Here is a 20,802-nt window from a genome sequence, read left to right as displayed (position 1 = left end):
TAGGAAACATAGGGTACTGAAATTTGCTGCAGTTTCAGAGGTGCACGCAATTTTAAGGTTTCACGTGTTGGGTATGTATTTACTTGGCACAAGCTAATCTTCTATGCTTCAAAAAAACGTGGTAGTTTATTGCGTTTTTGTGTACCAAAATTAGCTTTAGTGTATTTTTTACTGAAATTCTGCATTTCATAAATCGTTGGGCTAACATCATGTGAATTAAAAAATTGGAACACTATTTTTACTCCTTAGGGTGTCTACTCTAAGAAACGATACTGTATAATGTTTGGGGCTTTATGTAATCTTCAGGCCTAAAATTATATTTTAAACATGTAAACAAAAACAGCTCTGGAAGTGAACGGGTGGTTAAAGTGGTTCTAAATCTTTAAAGTGGATGTAAACCCTCAGATAGACCCAGTAAAGTGAACAGCCTCAGATGATACAAATCTCTGTACATAGGTTTTACATGTATATATGCTGCCTTCAGCTTTCTACATTCTTAGAGAAATTTCTAACACGATGTGCACTTTCCTATCGGTTTCAGCAGGGGGAGGGGAGTCTGGGCATACACTGTGTGTGAGCTGATTGGAGGTAAGGTACCCCCCCCCCCCTCCTCGACATAGGCAAAGGAACAAAAACTTGCAGACCTGTGCTGTGAATAGACAAGCTCTCTGCTAATCTGTCTCCAAGTTAACTTCCCAACACAAACTTTCCAACTGCTTTTATCTCCAGTGTCTGAGAGCTTGTCAGAAGTTATCATGCTGATAACAGAGGAACGGAGCAGCTGAAAGACACAGGACTTAGGGCTTTGGAGAGAGATAAACATTACAGATGTGTTCAAATTTAAGGAATTGGGTTTTCATCCACTAAGGTTTTCTTTTCTTTTTTTAACCTTAATGCATTCTTTGCATTAAGGTAATAAACCTTCTGTGTCCAGGATCCCCCCCCCCCCACCACCCCTCTTATACTTACCTGAGCCCGATTTTGAGCCAGCTCTGTGCACAAGAGCAGTGGCTCTCTCTACTCTCTCCCACCTTACAGGGCAGACTGATAGCAGCAGGAGCCATTGGCTGCTGCTGTCAATTAAATCCTATGATGAGAGAAAAGGCATCGGGGCAATTCCCAGATAACTGGGCTTGGGAGCAAGCCCACACAAGTACCCCTCTTATCAAAACGGTGGGGGAGGGAGCCAGAAGCGCCAGCAGGGGACTCCAGAGGAGGGGGAATGGGGCTGATCATTTGCATAGAGCAAATAAGTATAACGGGTTTGCTATTTAAAAAATATTAAGGGTTTAGTCTCAAACTTTCTATCTGCAGAATCTTTGAATGAAGGAACAACTTCGACTGGTACAGTGAGATAATTTTGTTCATGTCAGAAAGCAGGTTTGACTACTAGAAAAGACCACTTTTTAGTGAATTCTTTCTCCACTGGATAAGTTCCGCAATGATTTGTGGAGGAGAGAAAATCTATTCTGGAGTGAGCCAATCGTCAAATATTGTCCATTCTATTTGTTTACAGACAGGGAATGCATTTATAGATTTTGTAGGTTTCTTTGTACCCAAGGGGGCCTTGGCAAGATAGAGGAAAATCGAGTGAGAAAATGCCAAGACTTTGGGGCACGATAGAAGAGACTATATCACATATCTTCATTAGCATGCACGTTGTATGAAGCTGCAGAGGTGGCTACAGGTGAGAAATTGCTATAGCCTTTTCGAACACTTCCTCTGGGTCCTCTGCGTTCCTTTTCTATATCCACTTAATTAAGGCTGAGCAGATCAAGATCTGATTCAGACAGACGATGGAGAAAGGGCTTGGTTCCCAGAGCTGTATTAAAGCAGTTAAGTTGCCTGTGGAATTATGACACCTGCAGAAAAATCTGCATTTGTCAGGTAGGCCACTTGTTGCATGGTTGAAATACTGTAGAACTGGAGCTGCATGCAGAGACCAGTGTTAAAAAGGTATTGTAAACCTAAAATGCAAAAGACAAAACAAAAAACAAAGAGCAGCCCTGATCCTCCTTTTGGGTCCCTTGCCAACTCTCCTGGCTCCTCCCCCCTGCCAAGTGTCCATATAGCAAGGCACTTACTATGGAGGCACTTGTGTGGGCTCGGTCCCGAGTCTTGTGGCTTGGCCCAGCCCCCCGCTGTCTGGCTGAAATTGACAGCTGCAGACGTCAAGAGCTCCCACTGCTGCCTTTGTCCAGAGAGGAGAGAAAGAGCAGAGGGCTCGGGTAAGTAGAAGGAAGGGGGGGGGGGGCTGGAAAGCTGCATGCAGGTTTTTTAACTTAATGCAGAGAATTCACGAAGGTTAAAAAGAAAAAAAAAAACTTCTGCCTTTAAAACCACTTTAAAAAAATCGGTCCGTGTTTTGATGTAAGAGAAGCACTATAACTCTGGGGTTGAGTATTATGCAGGCTTATGGCAGAGTGAACGTTTGCTCAAGATTTTTGTTGTGGCTCCCTTTCTCTTGGTTTACACAATAGATACAGGTGAGGGTATTCCCCTGTGGAGTGCTCATGGAGTAAGATACAGAAATGTAGGGTAAACGTGTTTGGGAGGGGTACGAAGCAACCCAAGTACTTGTGGTGAAAGGGCAGGAGGAAGCACCTGTGACCAGAGTTGTGATACAACACCTGATCCTCCACCTGAGACTAAGCTCTAGGTGGTTGAATTTTAGCACCAAGTCTGAAAAGTTTACACTGTAAAGAAAATGCATTCCAAAGTCCCTATTTTTACAGTAATGATCAGAGATCCAGGGTCACCCTATCTTAGCCTGTCCATGGTGGACCATATACAGTGCATTCGTAAAAGTATTCAGACTCTTCACTTTTTTCAATTTTGTTGTTTTGTTGCAGCCCGATACTACAGTTGTTTAAATTAAAATTTTTGTTCTCATTAAATCTATACTCCATACCCCATAATGCCAAAGTAGTTTTAGAAATGTCTGTGAATTCATTAAAAAGAAAAAAGACTGAAATATCACATGTACTTAAGTATTTTTGATCAGTACTTTGCCAGCAATTACAGCTTTGAGTCTTTTTGGGTATGATGCAACATGCTTTGCACCAACAATACCAAGGGATGGGGAAAGGAGAAAAGGAACACCAGGAAATCCACTTAATGCCTCTAAAAATCCAAGGGCATGAGGATGTGACAAGCATGGACTAGAATTTAGCATATAATTACCCAACGGTGTATGACCGGTGAGCCAAGCAACTGGAACAGTAAAATGAGCAAAAATGGGAAAGAAGTTGCATATATGGCTCAAACAAGGGTGTAATGTAGATAAAAAATTGGTACTTTATTGGAGGCAAAAAAGACAGATAAAATATCAAAACAAAAAAAAAAAAAAAATTACAAAAATTACATATGCTCATAGACATCTAGATAAAACCATACAAGAAGGGGTCCTATCTTTCAAGTAACGCTGATGTCAGCTGTAAGAGGCTCCACCCTCCACCCCACCAACACACCAGCAACCTATGTAGCACACAGCCCCTGCCCCTAGGTCTGTTAATGATGTCCAGGAATGGTGTGGGCTCAGGGAAGTCCAGAGGAATAATGAAAACTCCACAAATAGTGATGTATGTCCAGGGGCTAGAAACAGGGCTGTAAATTAGGAAAGGCAAGCTTCAGACACGAAGAGCCTACTGGATGGTGCTCCTGAGGCAGATGTCACTCCTATGGTGATCAAACTGAGCGGCTTAGGTGCTCAACCACTATTAACTCTGGCATACAGGCATGGACATCCTCCGCTAGCACAAAATTCTGTGGAAGCAAACACAGCAAAAGCACAGCAAGTGTATCACAAGTCCAGCAGTATAATAAACAGCAATTGATGAAACAGCAGGAAGCAAAAAAGCTGTAATGTTCCGGTATCTTTGGTACCCTAATTACTCTTTCATAAGTGTATGCGCCCCACCATTCTCTTTTGGCAAGGTGCGCATACACCTTTAAGACTGATGCTGTCATCACTCAGCGCCGGACTGGATGGCTATTTAGATCGCCGGCTCTCACTCACATGTGTTCTTTCAAACACCCTTGCACCTTGATGCTAACTTGGCTTGAAGCTCTCATGCTTGCAAGCATACCTCGCTGACGGAACCACGCTGCGCTGATCCCTGTATCCCGCTACTGGATCATCCGCTCTTCCTGAACCTCCCCTCGGCTACATTGCTATTAGTGATAAGTACCCCATAGGGGAGACCTCTATAAACTTTATACTAAAGCTTACACTATCTAGCTCTGCATAGTAAGGACTGTTACCACATCTGCATATCTAGATTGCTAGCTCTTGAGCCTACTGCCACCTATTCCTGCACTGGGTTGATCTCTCTTGTATGTCCACCTGCTACTCTGTCATCTGCTACCATACATGATTGCTAAACCGATCTGCATCCATCTGCTACTATCTTACCTTCAAGTGTCTGTCATCTACCATCTCCACCCAACCTGTCTCTTCAGTCTATCATCACTGTGTTACTATATACATAAGTCACTCTAGGAAACATCTTATTGAGTGTGTGTATTTATTTGCTGAATTGAGACCTTCCACACATGATGAGTCATTGAGGGTTGGGAATGGTATCTCAGCGTTTCTCTTACATGACTACTGAAGTGGAATATTTCTGCAGCTGAAAATCCACACCATACATAAAACGCAGGAGAGTTACAGATTGAACGAACCCACAAATGGATTCAGCAGAAATAACCACTCAGGTGACACAATTAAAAACAGCAAGTAACTGCGTTAATACACGCACTTGCTGAATTAAAAGAAGACAATCAGGCTCTGTCGCAGCAGGTAATTAGACTGACACAACTTACCTCTGCTCAGTCCCCTGAACCCAAGATAAATCCTCCTTTGGTATTTACAGGCGATCGCAAAAATTTTCGCGAATTTAAAAACGCATGTGAGTTACTTTTTTGCTAAAACCTCGTACCTACCTTACTGATCACATTAAGGTTTGTACTATTATTTCTTACCCAACAGGCGATCCTCGAGCCTGGGCAGACTCTCTTTTTGAGAAAAACGACCAGCTTCTCAACTCCTATGCCTTGTTCCTAGCAGAACTCACTAGCCTATATGATGATCCCAATAGGCAGAGTACTGCCGATCTTCAATTAAGATCCTTGAAACAAGGTAGGAGACCTGTAGAAGACTTTGTCACGGAATTCAAGAGATGGACCCTTGATTCAGAATGGAATGATGCATCTCTGAAAACCCAATTTAGGCTTGGCCTATCAGAAGCCGTTAAAGACGAGCTCGCCCGAGCGGATCTGCCAAAAACCCTGGATGCATTGATACAACTCAGTATCACCATAGATAGAAGACTACGAGAAAGAAAGGCTGAGAGAATGGGAATGCCATTATCCAGTTCCTCTCGGATTTCGGCCGTTGACCCCGTTCCTATGGAGGTAGGAACCATACGCCCACATCTATAAACTATGGAAAGAGCCAAAAGACGATCTGAAAATCTCTGCTTGTACTGTGCATTCCCGGATCACAAGATAAACGTCTGTCCCCTAGTCAACAAAAAGAAGGGTGAGTGTTCACATGTCCTCCTAGGGGGATTGACAACTTCAATCACTAACCCTTACATTTCTGTTTGTTTGATATTACAGTGGGACCAGAACAGGATTACTACTAAGGCCATGATTGACACAGGATCTTGTGGAAATTATATTGATATATGTTTTGCTGCTTTAAATAAAATTCCTATTATTTCTAAACTTAAACCTGTCTCAGTAAGTCTTATTAACGGTGTTCCGTTAGCCTCTGGTCCGATCACTGATCAGACACAAGCACTCCTAGTCACTACTAACGGGTCTCATAGGGAGACCACTACCTTCGATCTAATACCTTCACCCCACTTTCCCATTGTGTTGGGACTTCCCTGGTTGCACACACATCAACCAACCATAGATTGGAAGGAACGGACCCTGGCCTTCCTCTCTTGCTATTGCAAGGGTACGTGTAACCTCCCGTCTTTCGGGAAGATCCTGTCTGTGGTGACAGATGAGATTGCACCACTATGTTATCAGGATCTCTCTGAGGTTTTTCTTGAGAAAAATGCTCAAGCACTACCTCCCCATCGAGACTAGGATTGTAGCATTGATCTGCTCCCAAAATAGCAAAATTGCCATTCGGTCATGTTTATCCTCTTTCACAGGATGAACTTTCCCATCTCAAAAACTATTTGGATGAGAATTTGGAAAAAGGTTTTATTAGACCTTCCACTTCTTCCACAGCAGCAGGACTCTTTTTTGTTCGCAATAAGGACTCAAGTCTCAGGCCTATCATCGACTACAGGCAATTGAATGCTATCACAATAAAAGATCGCTATCCACTACCGCTTATCCCTGAGCTCATTGAGCAGGTGCGTGGAGCTACCTATTTTTCAAAATTGGACCTGAAAGGAGCATACAATCTCATTCTAATCCGTGATGGACACGAGTGGAAGACTGCATTCAGAACCAGATACGGATTGTTCGAATATCTTGTAATGTCATTCGGGCTATGCAACGCCCCTGCAGTTTTCCAACGATTTATAAACGATATTTTCAGAGACTTACTAGATGTCTGTGTTGTGGTATATCTGGACGATATACTTATATATTCACGATCCCTGTCTGAACACATAAGACATGTAAGACTAGTATTATCGAGATTGCTTGCACATAACCTTTATGTGAAACTGAAAAAATGCTTGTTTCATAAAGAAGAAGAGGTACTCTTTCTAGGCTACATCATATCCAAAACAGGAATCGAGATGGACATGAGTAAGATATCCTGCATTCAGGATTGGCCTACACCAACCACACGCAAAGCGCTACAGCGATTCCTTGGATTTTCGAATTTCTACAGGAAGTTCATTAAAAACTTCTCTGCCATTGTGAGACCTCTCACACAGCTCACTAGCATAAAAAAACCATTCAAATGGTCAGATGAAGCAAATAAAGCTTTTCACTTGTTAAAGACAAGGTTTACTTCTGCTCCCATATTACGCCATCCAGACCCATCCCTCCAATACATTCTGAAGGTAGATGCGTCAAACATGGCAGTAGGAGCAATACTCTCCCAACGACCAACCCACACTTCACCACTTCATCCAGTCGCCTTTTTTTCTAAATCCCTAAGCAGTCCCGAGATAAATTACCCCGTGGGTGAAAAGGAACTGCTTGCTATAAAATTGGCTCTGGAGAATTGGCGACATCTACTCGAAGGCACCCAATTACCAATAATTATATACACGGACCATAAAAACCTCCAATATCTTCAGACTAGCAAAACTCTCTCGCACCGACAGGTACGATGGTCACTATTCTTTTTAAGGTTTAACTTCCTAGTGACCTACACACCTGCAGATAAGAACAAAAAGGCGGATGCACTATCACGACTAACTGAAGAAAACTACTTTGAAATCCCTTCCGTTCCTATAATACCTCACAAACGCATTATTGGAGTTGTCCGTTCCTTGAAGGAAGAGGTTTTTCATGGTATAAGTTTGGATTCACCCCCACCACAACTAAATACTGATGCAGAAGGCTTCCTCTACTACAACGACAAACTTTACATACCACCTACCATACGCACCAAGATCTTGGAATTATCGCATGATGTGCCTATGGCAGGACATATGGGTATGACAAAGACTCTTAATTTGATTACCCGGCAATTCTGGTGGCCTGACATGAAAACATCTATACAAAAATTCGTCTCTTCATGCAATGTCTGTGTCAGGTCCAAAATTGACACTACGAGACCATCCGGTCTACTATGCAGTCTACCAATACCCCAAACTCCATGGGAAGTTGTGTCCTTGGACTTCATCGTGGAATTGCCTCCTTCCAAAGGATTTAATACCATCTTAGTGTCAGTGGACCATCTGACAAAAATGGCACATTTCATTGCTATTCGCAGACTACCTTCGTCCAAACGGCAGAACTCCTGATGAAACATGTCTTTAAGTTACATGGTATCCCAAAAACTCTTCTGTCTGACCGTGGATCCCAATTTATTTCTAAGTTCTGGCAAGAACTATGTCACATACTACGGATCGAGCGGAAGCTCACTTCTCCTTACCATCCGCAGACCAACGGACAGACTGAAAGAGTCAACCAATGCATCGAGCAATATTTACGTTGTTACACTTCTTACCAACAGGATGATTGGGTGGATCTTCTCCCTCTGGCAGAATTTGCCTACAACGCAACCCACAGTACAACCAAGCAGAGTCCGTTCTACTTGAACTATGGGTTTCATCCCTCTATTCTTCCACCACGCATCCTTCCTTCAAATAACCCAGTAGCCTCAGACTATCTTACCCAAATAAAGGATTCTCTGGGTTTACTTAATACTACCATTGCACACGCTCATAGTCAACAAAAGAAGTACTATGATCTTCGCAGAAGACCTTCTCCTCAGTACACTATCGGGGACCTCGTTTGGCTCTCAACAAAAAATTTAAGACTGAAAATCCCTAGCAAAAAGCTTGGACCTCTGTTCTTGGGACCTTTCCCAATCAAGAAACTTATTGGAAAAGCTGCAGTTCAGCTTACATTGCCAATAGACCTAAAAATACATCCCATTTTCCATGTGTCGCTACTGAAGCCCCATGTTCCGGACCAAGGAATAAGGCCTACTATTCCACCTCCGCCTCCTGTACAAGTTGAAGGTGGAGAAGAATACGAGATAAAAGAGATTCTGGATTCTCGTATCCACAGAAGAAGAAGACTTCAGTACTTGGTTAGATGGAAGAACTATGGGCCCCAAGACGACACCTGGCTAAACACCTCTGACATACATGCCCCTAGATTAATCCGCAATTTTCATGCGAAGTACCCAGACAAACCAGCTCCAGAGGCCTTCAGGAGCCGGCCTTAAAGGGGGGGTACTGTAATGTTCCGGTACCTTTGGTACCCTAATTACTCTTTCATAAGTGTATGCGCCCCACCATTCTCTTTTGGTAAGGTGCGCATACACCTTTAAGACTGATGCTGTCATCACTCAGCGCCGGACTGGATGGCTATTTAGATCGCCGGCTCTCACTCACATGTGTTCGTTCAAACACCCTTGCACCTTGATGCTAACTTGGCTTGAAGCTCTCATGCTTGCAAGCATACCTCGCTGATGGAACCACGCTGCGCTGATCCCTGTATCCCGCTACTGGATCATCCGCTCTTCCTGAACCTCCCCTCGGCTACATTGCTATTAGTGATAAGTACCCCATAGGGGAGACCTCTATAAACTTTATACTAAAGCTTACACTATCTAGCTCTGCATAGTAAGGACTGTTACCACATCTGCATATCTAGATTGCTAGCTCTTGAGCCTACTGCCACCTATTCCTGCACTGGGTTGATCTCTCTTGTATGTCCACCTGCTACTCTGTCATCTGCTACCATACATGATTGCTAAACCTATCTGCCTCCATCTGCTACTATCTTACCTTCAAGTGTCTGTCATCTACCATCTCCACCCAACCTGTCTCTTCAGTCTATCATCACTGTGTTACTATATACATAAGTCACTCTAGGAAACATCTTATTGAGTGTGTGTATTTATTTGCTGAATTGAGACCTTCCACACATGAGTCATTGAGGGTTGGGAATGGTATCTCAGCGTTTCTCTTACATGACTACTGAAGTGGAATATTTCTGCAGCTGAAAATCCACACCATACATAAAACGCAGGAGCGTTACAAAAGCTGGGCGGTATGTGGACCTCTTCTAATCAAAATCCCTCCTGGGTCCGTGAGTCAGGAAATTGAATACCACCTCTAAGTATGGGCATGAATGGGAGTCCATAGAGAGTGGTATATGTGGTGGCAATGGCACACAATTTATGGAAGATCAATGATCGCTCCGGACCCAGGCACTGGGGCAGAGAAGAGGTACACCAAGCAGCTGAAAGCAGTATAAGGCAGAATGCTGCGGCAGGTACAGGTTTTGCAAGCAGAGAAGCCGGTTAGTAACAGTAAAGTGCTTGTAGATCGGCTCTCACATACCCATTTCTTGAACCGTCCATGGAGCTCCGGTATGCATATAGCGAGGGTTCCAGGTAGAAATCTTAGAGGTAGGGAGATGCCAGAATGCCCGCCAGAGGTGTGGGAGATTGCCGCGATCACTTCAGGATTGGCGCCAAGAAGCCGGCATAGGTTGAAGGAGACTGTGGTTGCGGCGTGAAGGTCCGGGTGGTGGGTGGAGCCAAAGGCGTAGCAGCGTGTGACGTTGACGCGTTTCGCGTGACGCAGTACGCTTCTTCAGGACTTGTGATACACTTGCTGTGCTTTTGCTGTGTTTGCTTCCACAGAATTTTGTGCTAGCAGAGGATGTCCATGCCTGTATGCCAGAGTTAATAGTGGTTGAGCACCTAAGCCGCTCAGTTTGATCACCATAGGAGTGACATCTGTTTCAGGAGCACCATCCAGTAGGCTCTTTGTGCCTGAAGCTTGCCTTTCCTAATTCACAGCCCTGTTTCTAGCCCCTGGACATACATCCTTATTTGTGGAGTTTTCATTATTCTTCTGGACTTCCCTGAGCCCACACCATTCCTGGACATCATTAACAGACCTAGGGGCAGGGGCTGTGTTCTACATAGGTTGCTGGTGTGTGGAGCCTTTTACAGGCGACATCAGCGTGACTTGAGAGATAGGACCCCTTCTTGCATGGTTTTTATCTAGATGTCTATGGGCATATGTAATTTTTGTTTTGATATTTTATCTGTCTTTTTTGCCTCAATAAAGTACCAAATTTTTTATCTAGATTACACCCTTGTTTGAGCCATATATGCAACTTCTTTCCCCTTTTTGTTCATTCAACATGCTTTGCACACCTGGGTTGGGGGATTTTCTGCCATTCTTTGCAAATCCTCTCAAGCTTAGTCAGGTTGGATGGGGACCTTCAGTAGACAGCCATTTTCACTTCTCTCCAGAGATGCTTAATGGTTTAAGACAGGGCTCTGACTAAGCCACTCTAGGACATTCAGAGTTGTCCCTAAGCCACTCCTGTGTTGTCTTGGCTGTGTGCTTAGGATTGTCGTCATGATGGAAGGTGAACCTTCGGCCCAATCCGAGGTCCCGAGTTCTGTGAATAGGTTTTCTTTGAGAAGAGCTCTGTACCATTCAGCTTTCCCTCAACCCTTACCAGTCTCTAAGTCCCTGCTGCTGAAAAACACCCCCACGGCATGATGCTGCCACCATCATACTTCACTGTTGGGATAGTAATGGGCAGGTTATAAACGATGCTGGTTTCCTCAAAACATTGTTTAGAATTGTCAAACCATTCAATATTGGTTTCATCAGCCCAGAGAATCCTGTTCCTCGCAGTCAGAGTCCTTTAGGTGCTTTTTTGCAAACTCCAAGCAGGCTTTGGGAGGAGAGGCTTCCATCTAACCACTTTCCTTTAAAACCCAGATCGGTGGAGGGCTGCAGTGATTGTTGTCCTTCTGGAACTTTGAGTTCCAGAGATCCTGTGGGGAAATGGGAGTCAGAATGACCTTTGGGTTTTTGGTCAGTCTCTCCCGATTGCTCAGTTTGACCAGGCAACCAGCTCTTGGAAGAGTCCTGGTTATGCCAAACTCTATTAAAACGAGTGAAGATATGAGTGTAATTAGTCTTTAGCGAATTGGTTAGGTAAAAAATCAGGCTAAAAAGGGTAGAAAAGGAGAAAAATAGTGAGACGCAGCACGCTCTATTGCACTACACACTTACACACTGCTGCCATTGTGACCCATTTTAGGCATTTGATAGTGAAGGAAAGATATTTAGGCAGCTCTCAAAATAATGAGCAGCGGGATGATTTTTTTTTTTGGCAAATAACAGAAATGCAACACACGAAGCTTGCAAAAATGCATTATGGACAGTTGATTGCCTTTCCTAGCCATGCAGTGCTGTGTAAATCATGAGAGACTGAAATCCTGGCAGGTAAAACACTTTACATATATTCATTTTTTTTATTGGCACCATTCTGCGTTCCACTTTAATTCTCACTACTGCACAGCTTAAAACAATCTACATCACAAACTACAAAAAGTCTATAGCTAGATACAAACCATTAAAAAAAAAACACACAACAAGTGACTATAGATCCTCATTTTAAGCCATCTGAAAGTAAACGTTTGACACAAGGAAAATAAAAAAAAAAAATAAAAAAAAAAAAAAGGACGGTGGGGGGACAGAACTATACAGATCCATTGATCTACTGGCTCACTTCCATCCTTTTAGTATTGTTTTTTTTTTTTTAATTTTTACCTCAAGCCCCTTTAACACAGGCAATCCAATCAGGTCCACCTGTCAGCCCTTGCATGCCTATGAAGAAGCAGGTGTAAATGCGCTTGTGTCTGTTTATACCGGCCTACCTCCAGATCCAAACAGATCCACTAAAAACCACAAGAAAAACAGAAGGTGATCAATTTTCATTCGTTTAGGTGAATTGGTGCAATTTAGGTATTTGGGTGTAAACAGACAGTGGAGACAAATTTGTACCAGCTGCCCATAGAGAAGAGAAGGCTCTGTCTGTGAGCTGATCCCCTGCTGAACAGAACAGAATCTGCCCCATGTAAAAGGGGGCCTTTTTCACTTGAAAACATGGTTGACTGGCTTAACTGATACTTTGTCATACTAACCTTCTATTTGCTTTTCCATAACGTGAAGAATAGACTGCATAAAATCATTCTGCTTGTTAGGCCCTAGCAAGAATGATGCCATGGCCTGTTCCTCAAGTACTGTCAGCAACATGCAAATACCTATAGAGACAAAAAGGCAGAAAGTGAAAGTGAGCCAATGTGCTAAATTAAACAGAAGACATTCAACACCGTGAGACCCAAACGTTTATGATGGATACTCCTTGCCAGTAAACACCCCCATTGCAGTTTTAGTATTATCACGAGAGAGGAATGATAGTTGACCTATTACTTTGACACTAAGCGGCCTTCTTGTTTTTTGAAGAAAAAAAACAAGGAAACTAGCATTTTAAGCAAAGACCAAATGTACTTTAAACCATTGCATTTAAAAGTAACCCCCAAGGCCTCCAAATCCAACAAACTCCCCAAATAGCACTGCTAAACAAAAACGGATTGAAAAAGCCCCCAGACATGCTCAGTCTCTCCTCCTCTATGTACTTTTAGGGCTCTTTCACACAGCCCGTCTGTCGGACGGACTCCGTTTATCTCAGCGGGGGATCGATTCGCTGAGCAGGAGAATGACAGCAGTTCTCCGCACTGTGAGCTTTCAGAGCCCCATACATCTCTATGGGGGAATCGGATGGGAACAGACCGTCGGTCCGTTCTCATCCGATGCCACAAGATCCGATCCGCTGGACGGATAGAAAATAGGGTTTCCATCCGTCCAGATTTGACGGATCGGATGTCAGCGGACATGTCTTCGCTGACATCCGATGCCCCATAGGAATACATGGGGGGACCGTTCAGATCCGCCAAAAAAACTGACAGGCGGATCTGAACGGTCCGCCTGTGTGAAAGGGGCCTTAAGAGCCAAAATCACATTAGTCAGGGCCTAGAAACAACCTTCAGTATACTTCATTGGATCCAAAAGGAAGATTTCCTGGATTATGTCACAGGAGAAACTAGTTAGCATCTTACAAAACAGAGTGGCAAGATTTGAACATGTCTGGGAGCCCTGGGCAAAATTTAAAAACATATACCTATATGATACCATTACAAAATTCAACATACATAATATCCTGGTGGCTGTACATCTTCTTTTCTTCCCCCCCCCCCCCAATTCTTACCTCCCCTGTCTCCCCACCCTCTTTTTCATCTTTTTTTTTTTTTCCTTCTTCTCTATCGCATACCCCCCTAGAAATATAAATAGCTTACATATCTCTTACCCTACCCCTCTCTCCTACTTATACTTTGCCTTTAGGTACCAAACCTCTCAACTCACCTCTGGCAAAATACGGGCAGCTCTCTCCTCCCGCACCCAGAGCTGACTGGGCCCGGGAATTGAGATGCCCACAGGTTTTCAGCCTATTGAGGTCACAAGTAGTAATGAGCCCCAGATCAACTCCTGTCTATCATCCCAGGTCCTAATGGGCCTCGGGATAGAATTTCGACTCCCTATGAGCTCATCTTCTTCTAGGCTACATAGCCTCTAATTGGAGCGGAAACACAGGACCCATATATTTTGTAACCATAACATGGTGCATGGGGCCCTGCAGCCAACTTTTGACTAACAGATTCTCATTCAAACAGCATGTCAGAGGCTACCTTATCTTCAGTCTTCTGCTACAACAGTTATAGAATATCTGCCCTCATCTCCTCCCTCCCTCCTATCTAGATACATTATCTTAATGCAATCCTTTGATTTTACGATTTTTTATGTTAACTTTTGTTCTCCTAACACTATATCTTTGGAACTGTAAATGTACTCTTATTATTGTTCATAATAAAAAAGATTGAAAATAAAATTAACCCCCTAAAACAAGCATCTGACATATTCCTAAAGGTTCTTTTTCATAGCTGGCTCTATGTAGTCTAGAGCTGCAAGGCCGTTTTAAGAGTGTTGACTGCTTTGAAGTGAAGGGAATCTGGTGAGGCAAGTTTGTGCTCAGGTTCCTGGTCAAAAATGAACAGTAGCTATTATTACAACTATGACTGTTGGTTGCACAGATGCCAATTTGTATAAAAGTGGTCTACAGTTATATTGCGTTGGTACAACACCACAAACCAGTTCAAAATACAATGCTCTCACTCACCCAGCCAGTAGTTCTTGTAATTAGAAGTGTCGTACAAATGTGACGGCAGAAGGATCAGCTTTCCATCTTCAAGCTCAGTATACATATAAATGTCCGAGTTGTCAAACAGACCAAGCTCAATGACCTTAAAAAGGCAGGTGAAAACTTCCTCCAAATCATAATAATCATCCCGATCCACCTTCCCCTGTGCTCTGGCAGTCAAAATGGCCCAGCGGCGGATCTAAATAAGAAGTACAATTTTAACACAATTCAAAAATCACGTATCTGATCACAAAGAACTTACCTCTGTGATTTAAGAGCGACTAACTTTTGGTCAGCAGAATCTTTACATAAAGGAACATTTTCTATAGGTAAAGTGAGAGGTTTGCCTAGAGCAGTGGTTCCCAACTCCGGTCCTCGGGACCCACCAACAGGCCAGGTTTGCAAGATAACTAAATTACATCACAGGTGATCTAATTTGCTGCTCAGTGATTGCAGTATTCTAGTCTGCATCCCCCAAGGTAATACTTAAAATCTGGCCTGTTAGTGGGTCCCGAGGACCGGAATTGAGAACCACTGGCCTATAGCAGGGATCCTCAAACTATGGCCCTCCAGCTGTTGAGGAACTACACATCCCATGAGGCATTGTAAAACTCTGACATTCACAGACATGACAAGGCATGATGGGAATTGTAGTTCCTGAACAACTGGAGGGCCATAGTTTGAAGACCCCTGGCCTAGAGCCTAAGTTCACCCTTAGCCACGTTACATCCTTTTTTAGGGTGTAAGGATTTAACAAGTTAATATATTGCTACAAAGGCCCCTCACCTCCAAAGTCGCCCCCCCCCATAACAGCGGGGGGGGGGGGGGTCTTCTTCCCCACAGCTGATGTCCCTATTTATTCATAGCGATTTTTGAATGAACAAACTACAAGTCCTTTCTTCCACTGTGACAGACGACTTCTAGTTCTCAATGGACTACAAGAGCACGGGTCACTTGTTGCAGCTTTGAAACTGACAGCCCGTACAGAAGTACGGGTAGAAAGCTGTAGGAAGTGTCTGCAGGAGCCTGACAGTAAACACACGATCCACTGATCACAAGCGCAATGCTCTGCAGGCTCCTGAAAAAAGCCAAGGGAAGGGCAGCAAATTGGCAGTGCCGATCATCCACTGTGAAACTCGGGTAGTTTTGATTGGAAGGAAACACGGGAACATGCCAAGAGTCCCTGGGAAGGAGGCAATGACTAATCTGGCAGCTTCCATGCAGGTTATTGATACAGCCTCTTTTTGGAACTAAAACTATCATAATATACTGTCACAGATGGTGCTTTTTAGTAGTGTGCACTAATAAAGATAGTGATTTTATAATCATGTGTCATACCTTTAAAGTCTTTTTTTTTTTTTCGGTATATCTAAAAGGATTTGTGTGATCGCTCTTTGCACATATCAAAAGGCAACCCCGAAAAAATAAACTATCCCATGGCCATGACAAAACGCCACCTCTGATCTCCTAGATACACTTATGTAATGCGGAGGCCAAACAGGTGTTCAAGGCATGTATTACATGGGAGTTCTGATGATCAGCATTTAAGTCAAAGAATTCCTGCCCACATGAATAGCGAGAAAAAAAACTCATCCTGGAAATCGGACGAAGTGTATCCCCCCAAGCTGTTCACACGGTAGTGCAAGACCACTAGTAGAGAGATCTGGAATACCTTCAGTCACCTGAAGGTAGCGGCATATATCCCATGGCGAAGACTAAAAAGTATTCTGTGTGCTGTACCTGTACTACTAAGAAAGAAACTGCCCTATGCATATGCACAGACAAGGGACAAATGTAAGAAACAAGACAGGAGGGTTCTAGAAAACCATCAAAGCTGGTACCAGGTGAGGGTCGAATGGCCTTATGTGCCTAAATTCACAGTAGGCAGAAAAAAAAAACAAAACAAAGATCAGAGTTCCACGAGGCTGTTTACAAGCAGGAGCAGCAGCAGAGAGATGCTTCTATTGGATCTGTATTGTGGAAAAGAGTGGCATGTTAACCCGCAGCATCAACCTCTTCCACCTAAAACAAATGGTGGTAACATGAATAAAGGCATCAAGAGACTGGGGGGGGGGGGAGGGTAGCTATCAGATTACTCACCAGGTAAGTTATTAGAGATGGCGCAAGAGTTGAGGCAATGACAACTGCTGTGGACCTGGAAAGCTCTTCTCAACAAACTCTTGCCAGAATAGAGTCTGTAAACCATCCTACACAGAACCAGGTTGTGGGGGGGGGGGGGGTCACTTTGAATCCCCAGCAGGGTCCGGGCAAGGTACTCCGAAAGCCAGGCTGAGGATGATTGTTTATGAAAGCTGCAATCAAAGAGACAAAGCTCTGGCAGCAACAGAGCACAGCCTTGATTGAAGAAAAATGGGTTCTAGCACAATATCAGTCTCATCACATCACAGCAGAGCTGAAAAAATAAGTCCAACTTCCTAAGACACTAACAAAAAACTGAGGCATGCATGCTGGTAGTGTAAGGGGGTTATCATGGGTTAGCCTACAGTAGTTTTATTTGCTAGTGTCCAATCCTCCTGTAGGCAGCAGCATAACCCGTAGGTTTAAGGCATAATTTTTCCCTCAAAAGACAAAAAGATTCTTCTACAACAGCTTCCCAGTCCCGTATGGGGATAATGAAGTAGTAATCCAGATCAGGATGGGTGGCATTGTACTGCAGATTGCAGAATTTTAGTCTCTGAAAAGGAATCCTTTTCATTTTACTATTGATTGATGGTAGGGACATCTCAAGAACAACCATGCATGAACCTATAGGTTTGTGTGCCGCAATGTAGATGAATTTAGGTCACTCACCGTCTCATTGGGATGTACTAGAAGCAGGTACACACCAGGAAGTTTTTCGAAAACCTGAAATGTGTTGTTAACTTGTTCCATCTTGCACAAGGCCTCAATCGTAAGTTCACCTTAGAATGCAGAAAAAAAAAGAAATCATAAATCCTGCTTTAGAGATGACCCTCAGAAAGATATACATTAACTGTAGAAAAAAAAAGAAAGAAATCCATAATAATTAATACAGTTGGTACAAGTACCCAGTTTTGTTTAATAGAAGTATTCTTTTAAACAGGGTGACATACACTATAAGAGGGAGGTCCAGCAGCATCAGCTTTGTTAGAACACTTGCATATACATTAAGCAATTTTATTTCCTTCAACCACGGGTTCAAGGAAAGCAAATCACTCGATTCAACCCCCCCCCCCCCCCAAACACCTTCAGTGAATCTCTCCTTCTGAGCTATTATATTCCCCGCTATCAGAATACGATTACTGCAGCAGTAATCGTACAGAAAAAAACCCATTTGGGTGTACTAAATTTGATCAATAGATCCACTTCAGTACCACCAGCCTGCCCATAAATCAGGGGTAGGCAACCTTTCAGAGGTGGCGATCTGCCTGGACAACATGGAGAAGATCAAAAATCATTAGGGTGTGGAGCTTTTATTTTTTTTTAAATATAAAGTTAACTAGCAAGCCCCAATAAAAAATAAAGACGGCATGAAGAAAAATCCAATACAACTAATGTCACTGTAAAAATTTGAACTTATCCTACCTTAAAATTTAGCTACAGTGAAAAACGCATTTGCTTTCATTCATAATTATTTTCATCTCCGGTGAGTAATTGGTCACCTCCAAAATTCTGATGTCGGAGTCCATTATGAAAACAGAGCAGCTGGTACTGCAGGCTGATTTGCTCAACTAGTTTGCGTGGGTGGGCGTTCAGGCAGGTAGCCAATTTTGACAGGTACCTGCTCCCACTTCCGGTCACCTTAGGCAAATCGGACGAGGAAGTTCTCCTTCCCGAAGTCTTCTGGGACACACAACAGGTCCTAGAGGACTTCGGGACCAGTCACAGCGCACATGTGCAGTGGGCACCCGCCTGTGAAGCCGCAAGCTGTCACAGCCAGGTGTGCATAGTAGAGATACTGGCACTGCCGAGGAAGGACACAGAGAGAACATTGCTGGGATGGCAACACCCCTGGACTGTGGGACAGGTGAGTGGCTGTTATTAGCTACACTTTTTGTAGTTGCTGACTTTATTAAACCAAAAAAATGACTAACTCTGCTTTCAGCAGGGACCGGCAGAATTACAATCTACGCATGTGGTTGAACAGAAGTCAATGTACCGATCAACTTCTGTTCAACCACCCTGTCAAATGTTAGCCACTCAATCAGTTCTGCAGGCTATAGACAGCAGCGGGGATCAGTGTATTCTGATGGCAGGAAAGTCTCCCCGCTATCAGAATACAATAACTTTGTGGGGAGGATTCTCCCATCCACCTCAAACGTGTGGCTGGGAGGGGAATCAGGTCGGGAGGGCAACCAGGTCTGTGAGGCCCATCCCTCACAGGCCCTACTCATACTGAAAGAAGGGTTATCATACCAAATACAGGATTTAAAAAAATTCTGGGACCAATTCAGGCCTCTCCATCCACATATGTAACCGAAATACCAATTTCACAAACACAAACCAGAGAGCGAAACACAAATTGCATAAACACGGTCGTACTATTAACCACTTCCAGTCCGGCCACTCTAGATAAAGGGCTGGAAAGGATAAGCATCATTCTTGGAGGACATATGGGTGGCACGATCTGCGGGGGGCACAGTGGATCAAAGATTGGGGTACAGGGACGCTGTGGTTTGCCCTGTACCACCATGTGATTGCTGTGACCAATCACAGTAATCGCAATAACCATAACAAAGGCTGTCATTCATACAACGGTTACTTACAACTGCAATTGGTCAAGGTGATCACATGGTACAGAGCCAATCACAGTTCCCCTATGGCATCATGGCAATCACAGTAGTAACCAAAGACTGCATGAATGACTGTCTTTGAACAACAGTGTTAGTGAATCGATTGCTTACAGCTGTCATGACAGTTGTAAGATATGACAGCGTTGCGTCCCTTTTTTTTTTGTCACCAAAGCAACTGCTGTATCACTATGGTGACATTGAATTGCTGTGGCGGTGATCATGTACAATGGCAGGCTGCTCCGATATCAACGTACGTCAGTGCCTGCAGTGACCCGTCTCTGGTCATCACTACAGCAGTGCAATGTCAGCAGACCAGTGTGGTCAGTCACCGCAGTGTCCCCAATCCTGGCTGCACCACTCAAATGGTCACTAATCACCGCCACATCACTCACAGTATCCCTAAGCACCGCCACAACAGTTAGTTACCCTAATATGATCATACCTCTTACAGTGTCCTTAAAGAGAAACTGCAGTCTGCTCCCCCAATTTGTAATAAAAACATATTTGCCATTCTGAAGCTTCTCTCCAACCACTTTGGTGCTGCTGCCTGTTCACTTCCTCCATTTACACACACACTTACACACACACACACCACTGCTTGCCTGCACATTTCTCTGGATGAATAGATCTCTGCAGTCTCAGGTTATCTCCGCCCTCATCCAGCCCCCTACAGCTCTGCAACTCTTCTATGACTCTCACCCCTCATGCTGACAAACTCTCACAAGAGCAAGAGAGCTGTGCATGTCATCATTTTCCTAGGCAAATTAGAAGACAAGAAAGAGGAAGTGGGCTGTATAAGGAATTTAATGGAAGAAAAAAAAAAAAGGATAAGTCCACCCTAAAACTAAAATCCCTACATCTGTAACCTATCTAGCCCTGTAAAGTAGAAATCAGTGTACTTATCATTTTTGAAGCCGATCCGATCTCCAGCGGCGGAAACTCTGCAGAGGACACGGCAGTGAAATGAATGGGAAGTGAAGTGTCACCCATAGAGTTACTATGGGGCTTCAGTTGTCGGCAGTGTCTCCTGCACCCGCATCCACAGCGCAGCCGACAGCTCAGTGTGGGATCAGTCAGATCGGCTTCAAAATAGGCAAGTATACATTTTTTTTCTTTACAGGGCTAGATAGGTTAGGGTTAGAACGTGGAGATCTATAGATGCTGGGATTTTAGTTTTAGGGTGGATTTATCCTTTAATAACGGTCACACCACTTACATTGTCCCTATTCACCACCACACCAGCCACAGGGTCCCTGATCACCGCCACACCAGTCACAGTGTCACCAGAAGGCCT

General features: G+C 43.7%; 1 protein-coding gene across 1 annotated transcript in view; it reads right to left on the bottom strand.

The window, feature by feature from the left end:
• SETX (senataxin) overlaps positions 1-20,802 on the bottom strand; it is a 177,310-nt gene that overhangs the window by 132,280 nt on the left and 24,228 nt on the right. Inside the window, exons 4-6 of the mRNA XM_082263751.1 lie at positions 17,548-17,657; positions 14,716-14,935; positions 12,626-12,745 (exon numbers count right to left, since the gene is read on the bottom strand). Coding sequence (XP_082119877.1) covers positions 12,626-12,745; positions 14,716-14,935; positions 17,548-17,657 — 450 coding nt within the window. The remainder of the gene's footprint in view (positions 1-12,625; positions 12,746-14,715; positions 14,936-17,547; positions 17,658-20,802) is intronic.

Source organism: Pelophylax lessonae (assembly GCF_965119305.1).
Source record: "Pelophylax lessonae genome assembly, chromosome: 7".
NCBI lineage: Eukaryota > Metazoa > Chordata > Amphibia > Anura > Ranidae > Pelophylax > Pelophylax lessonae.
The sequence above is the reverse complement of the archived record's forward strand: the minus strand, read 5'-3'. Positions and strand labels throughout refer to the sequence as shown.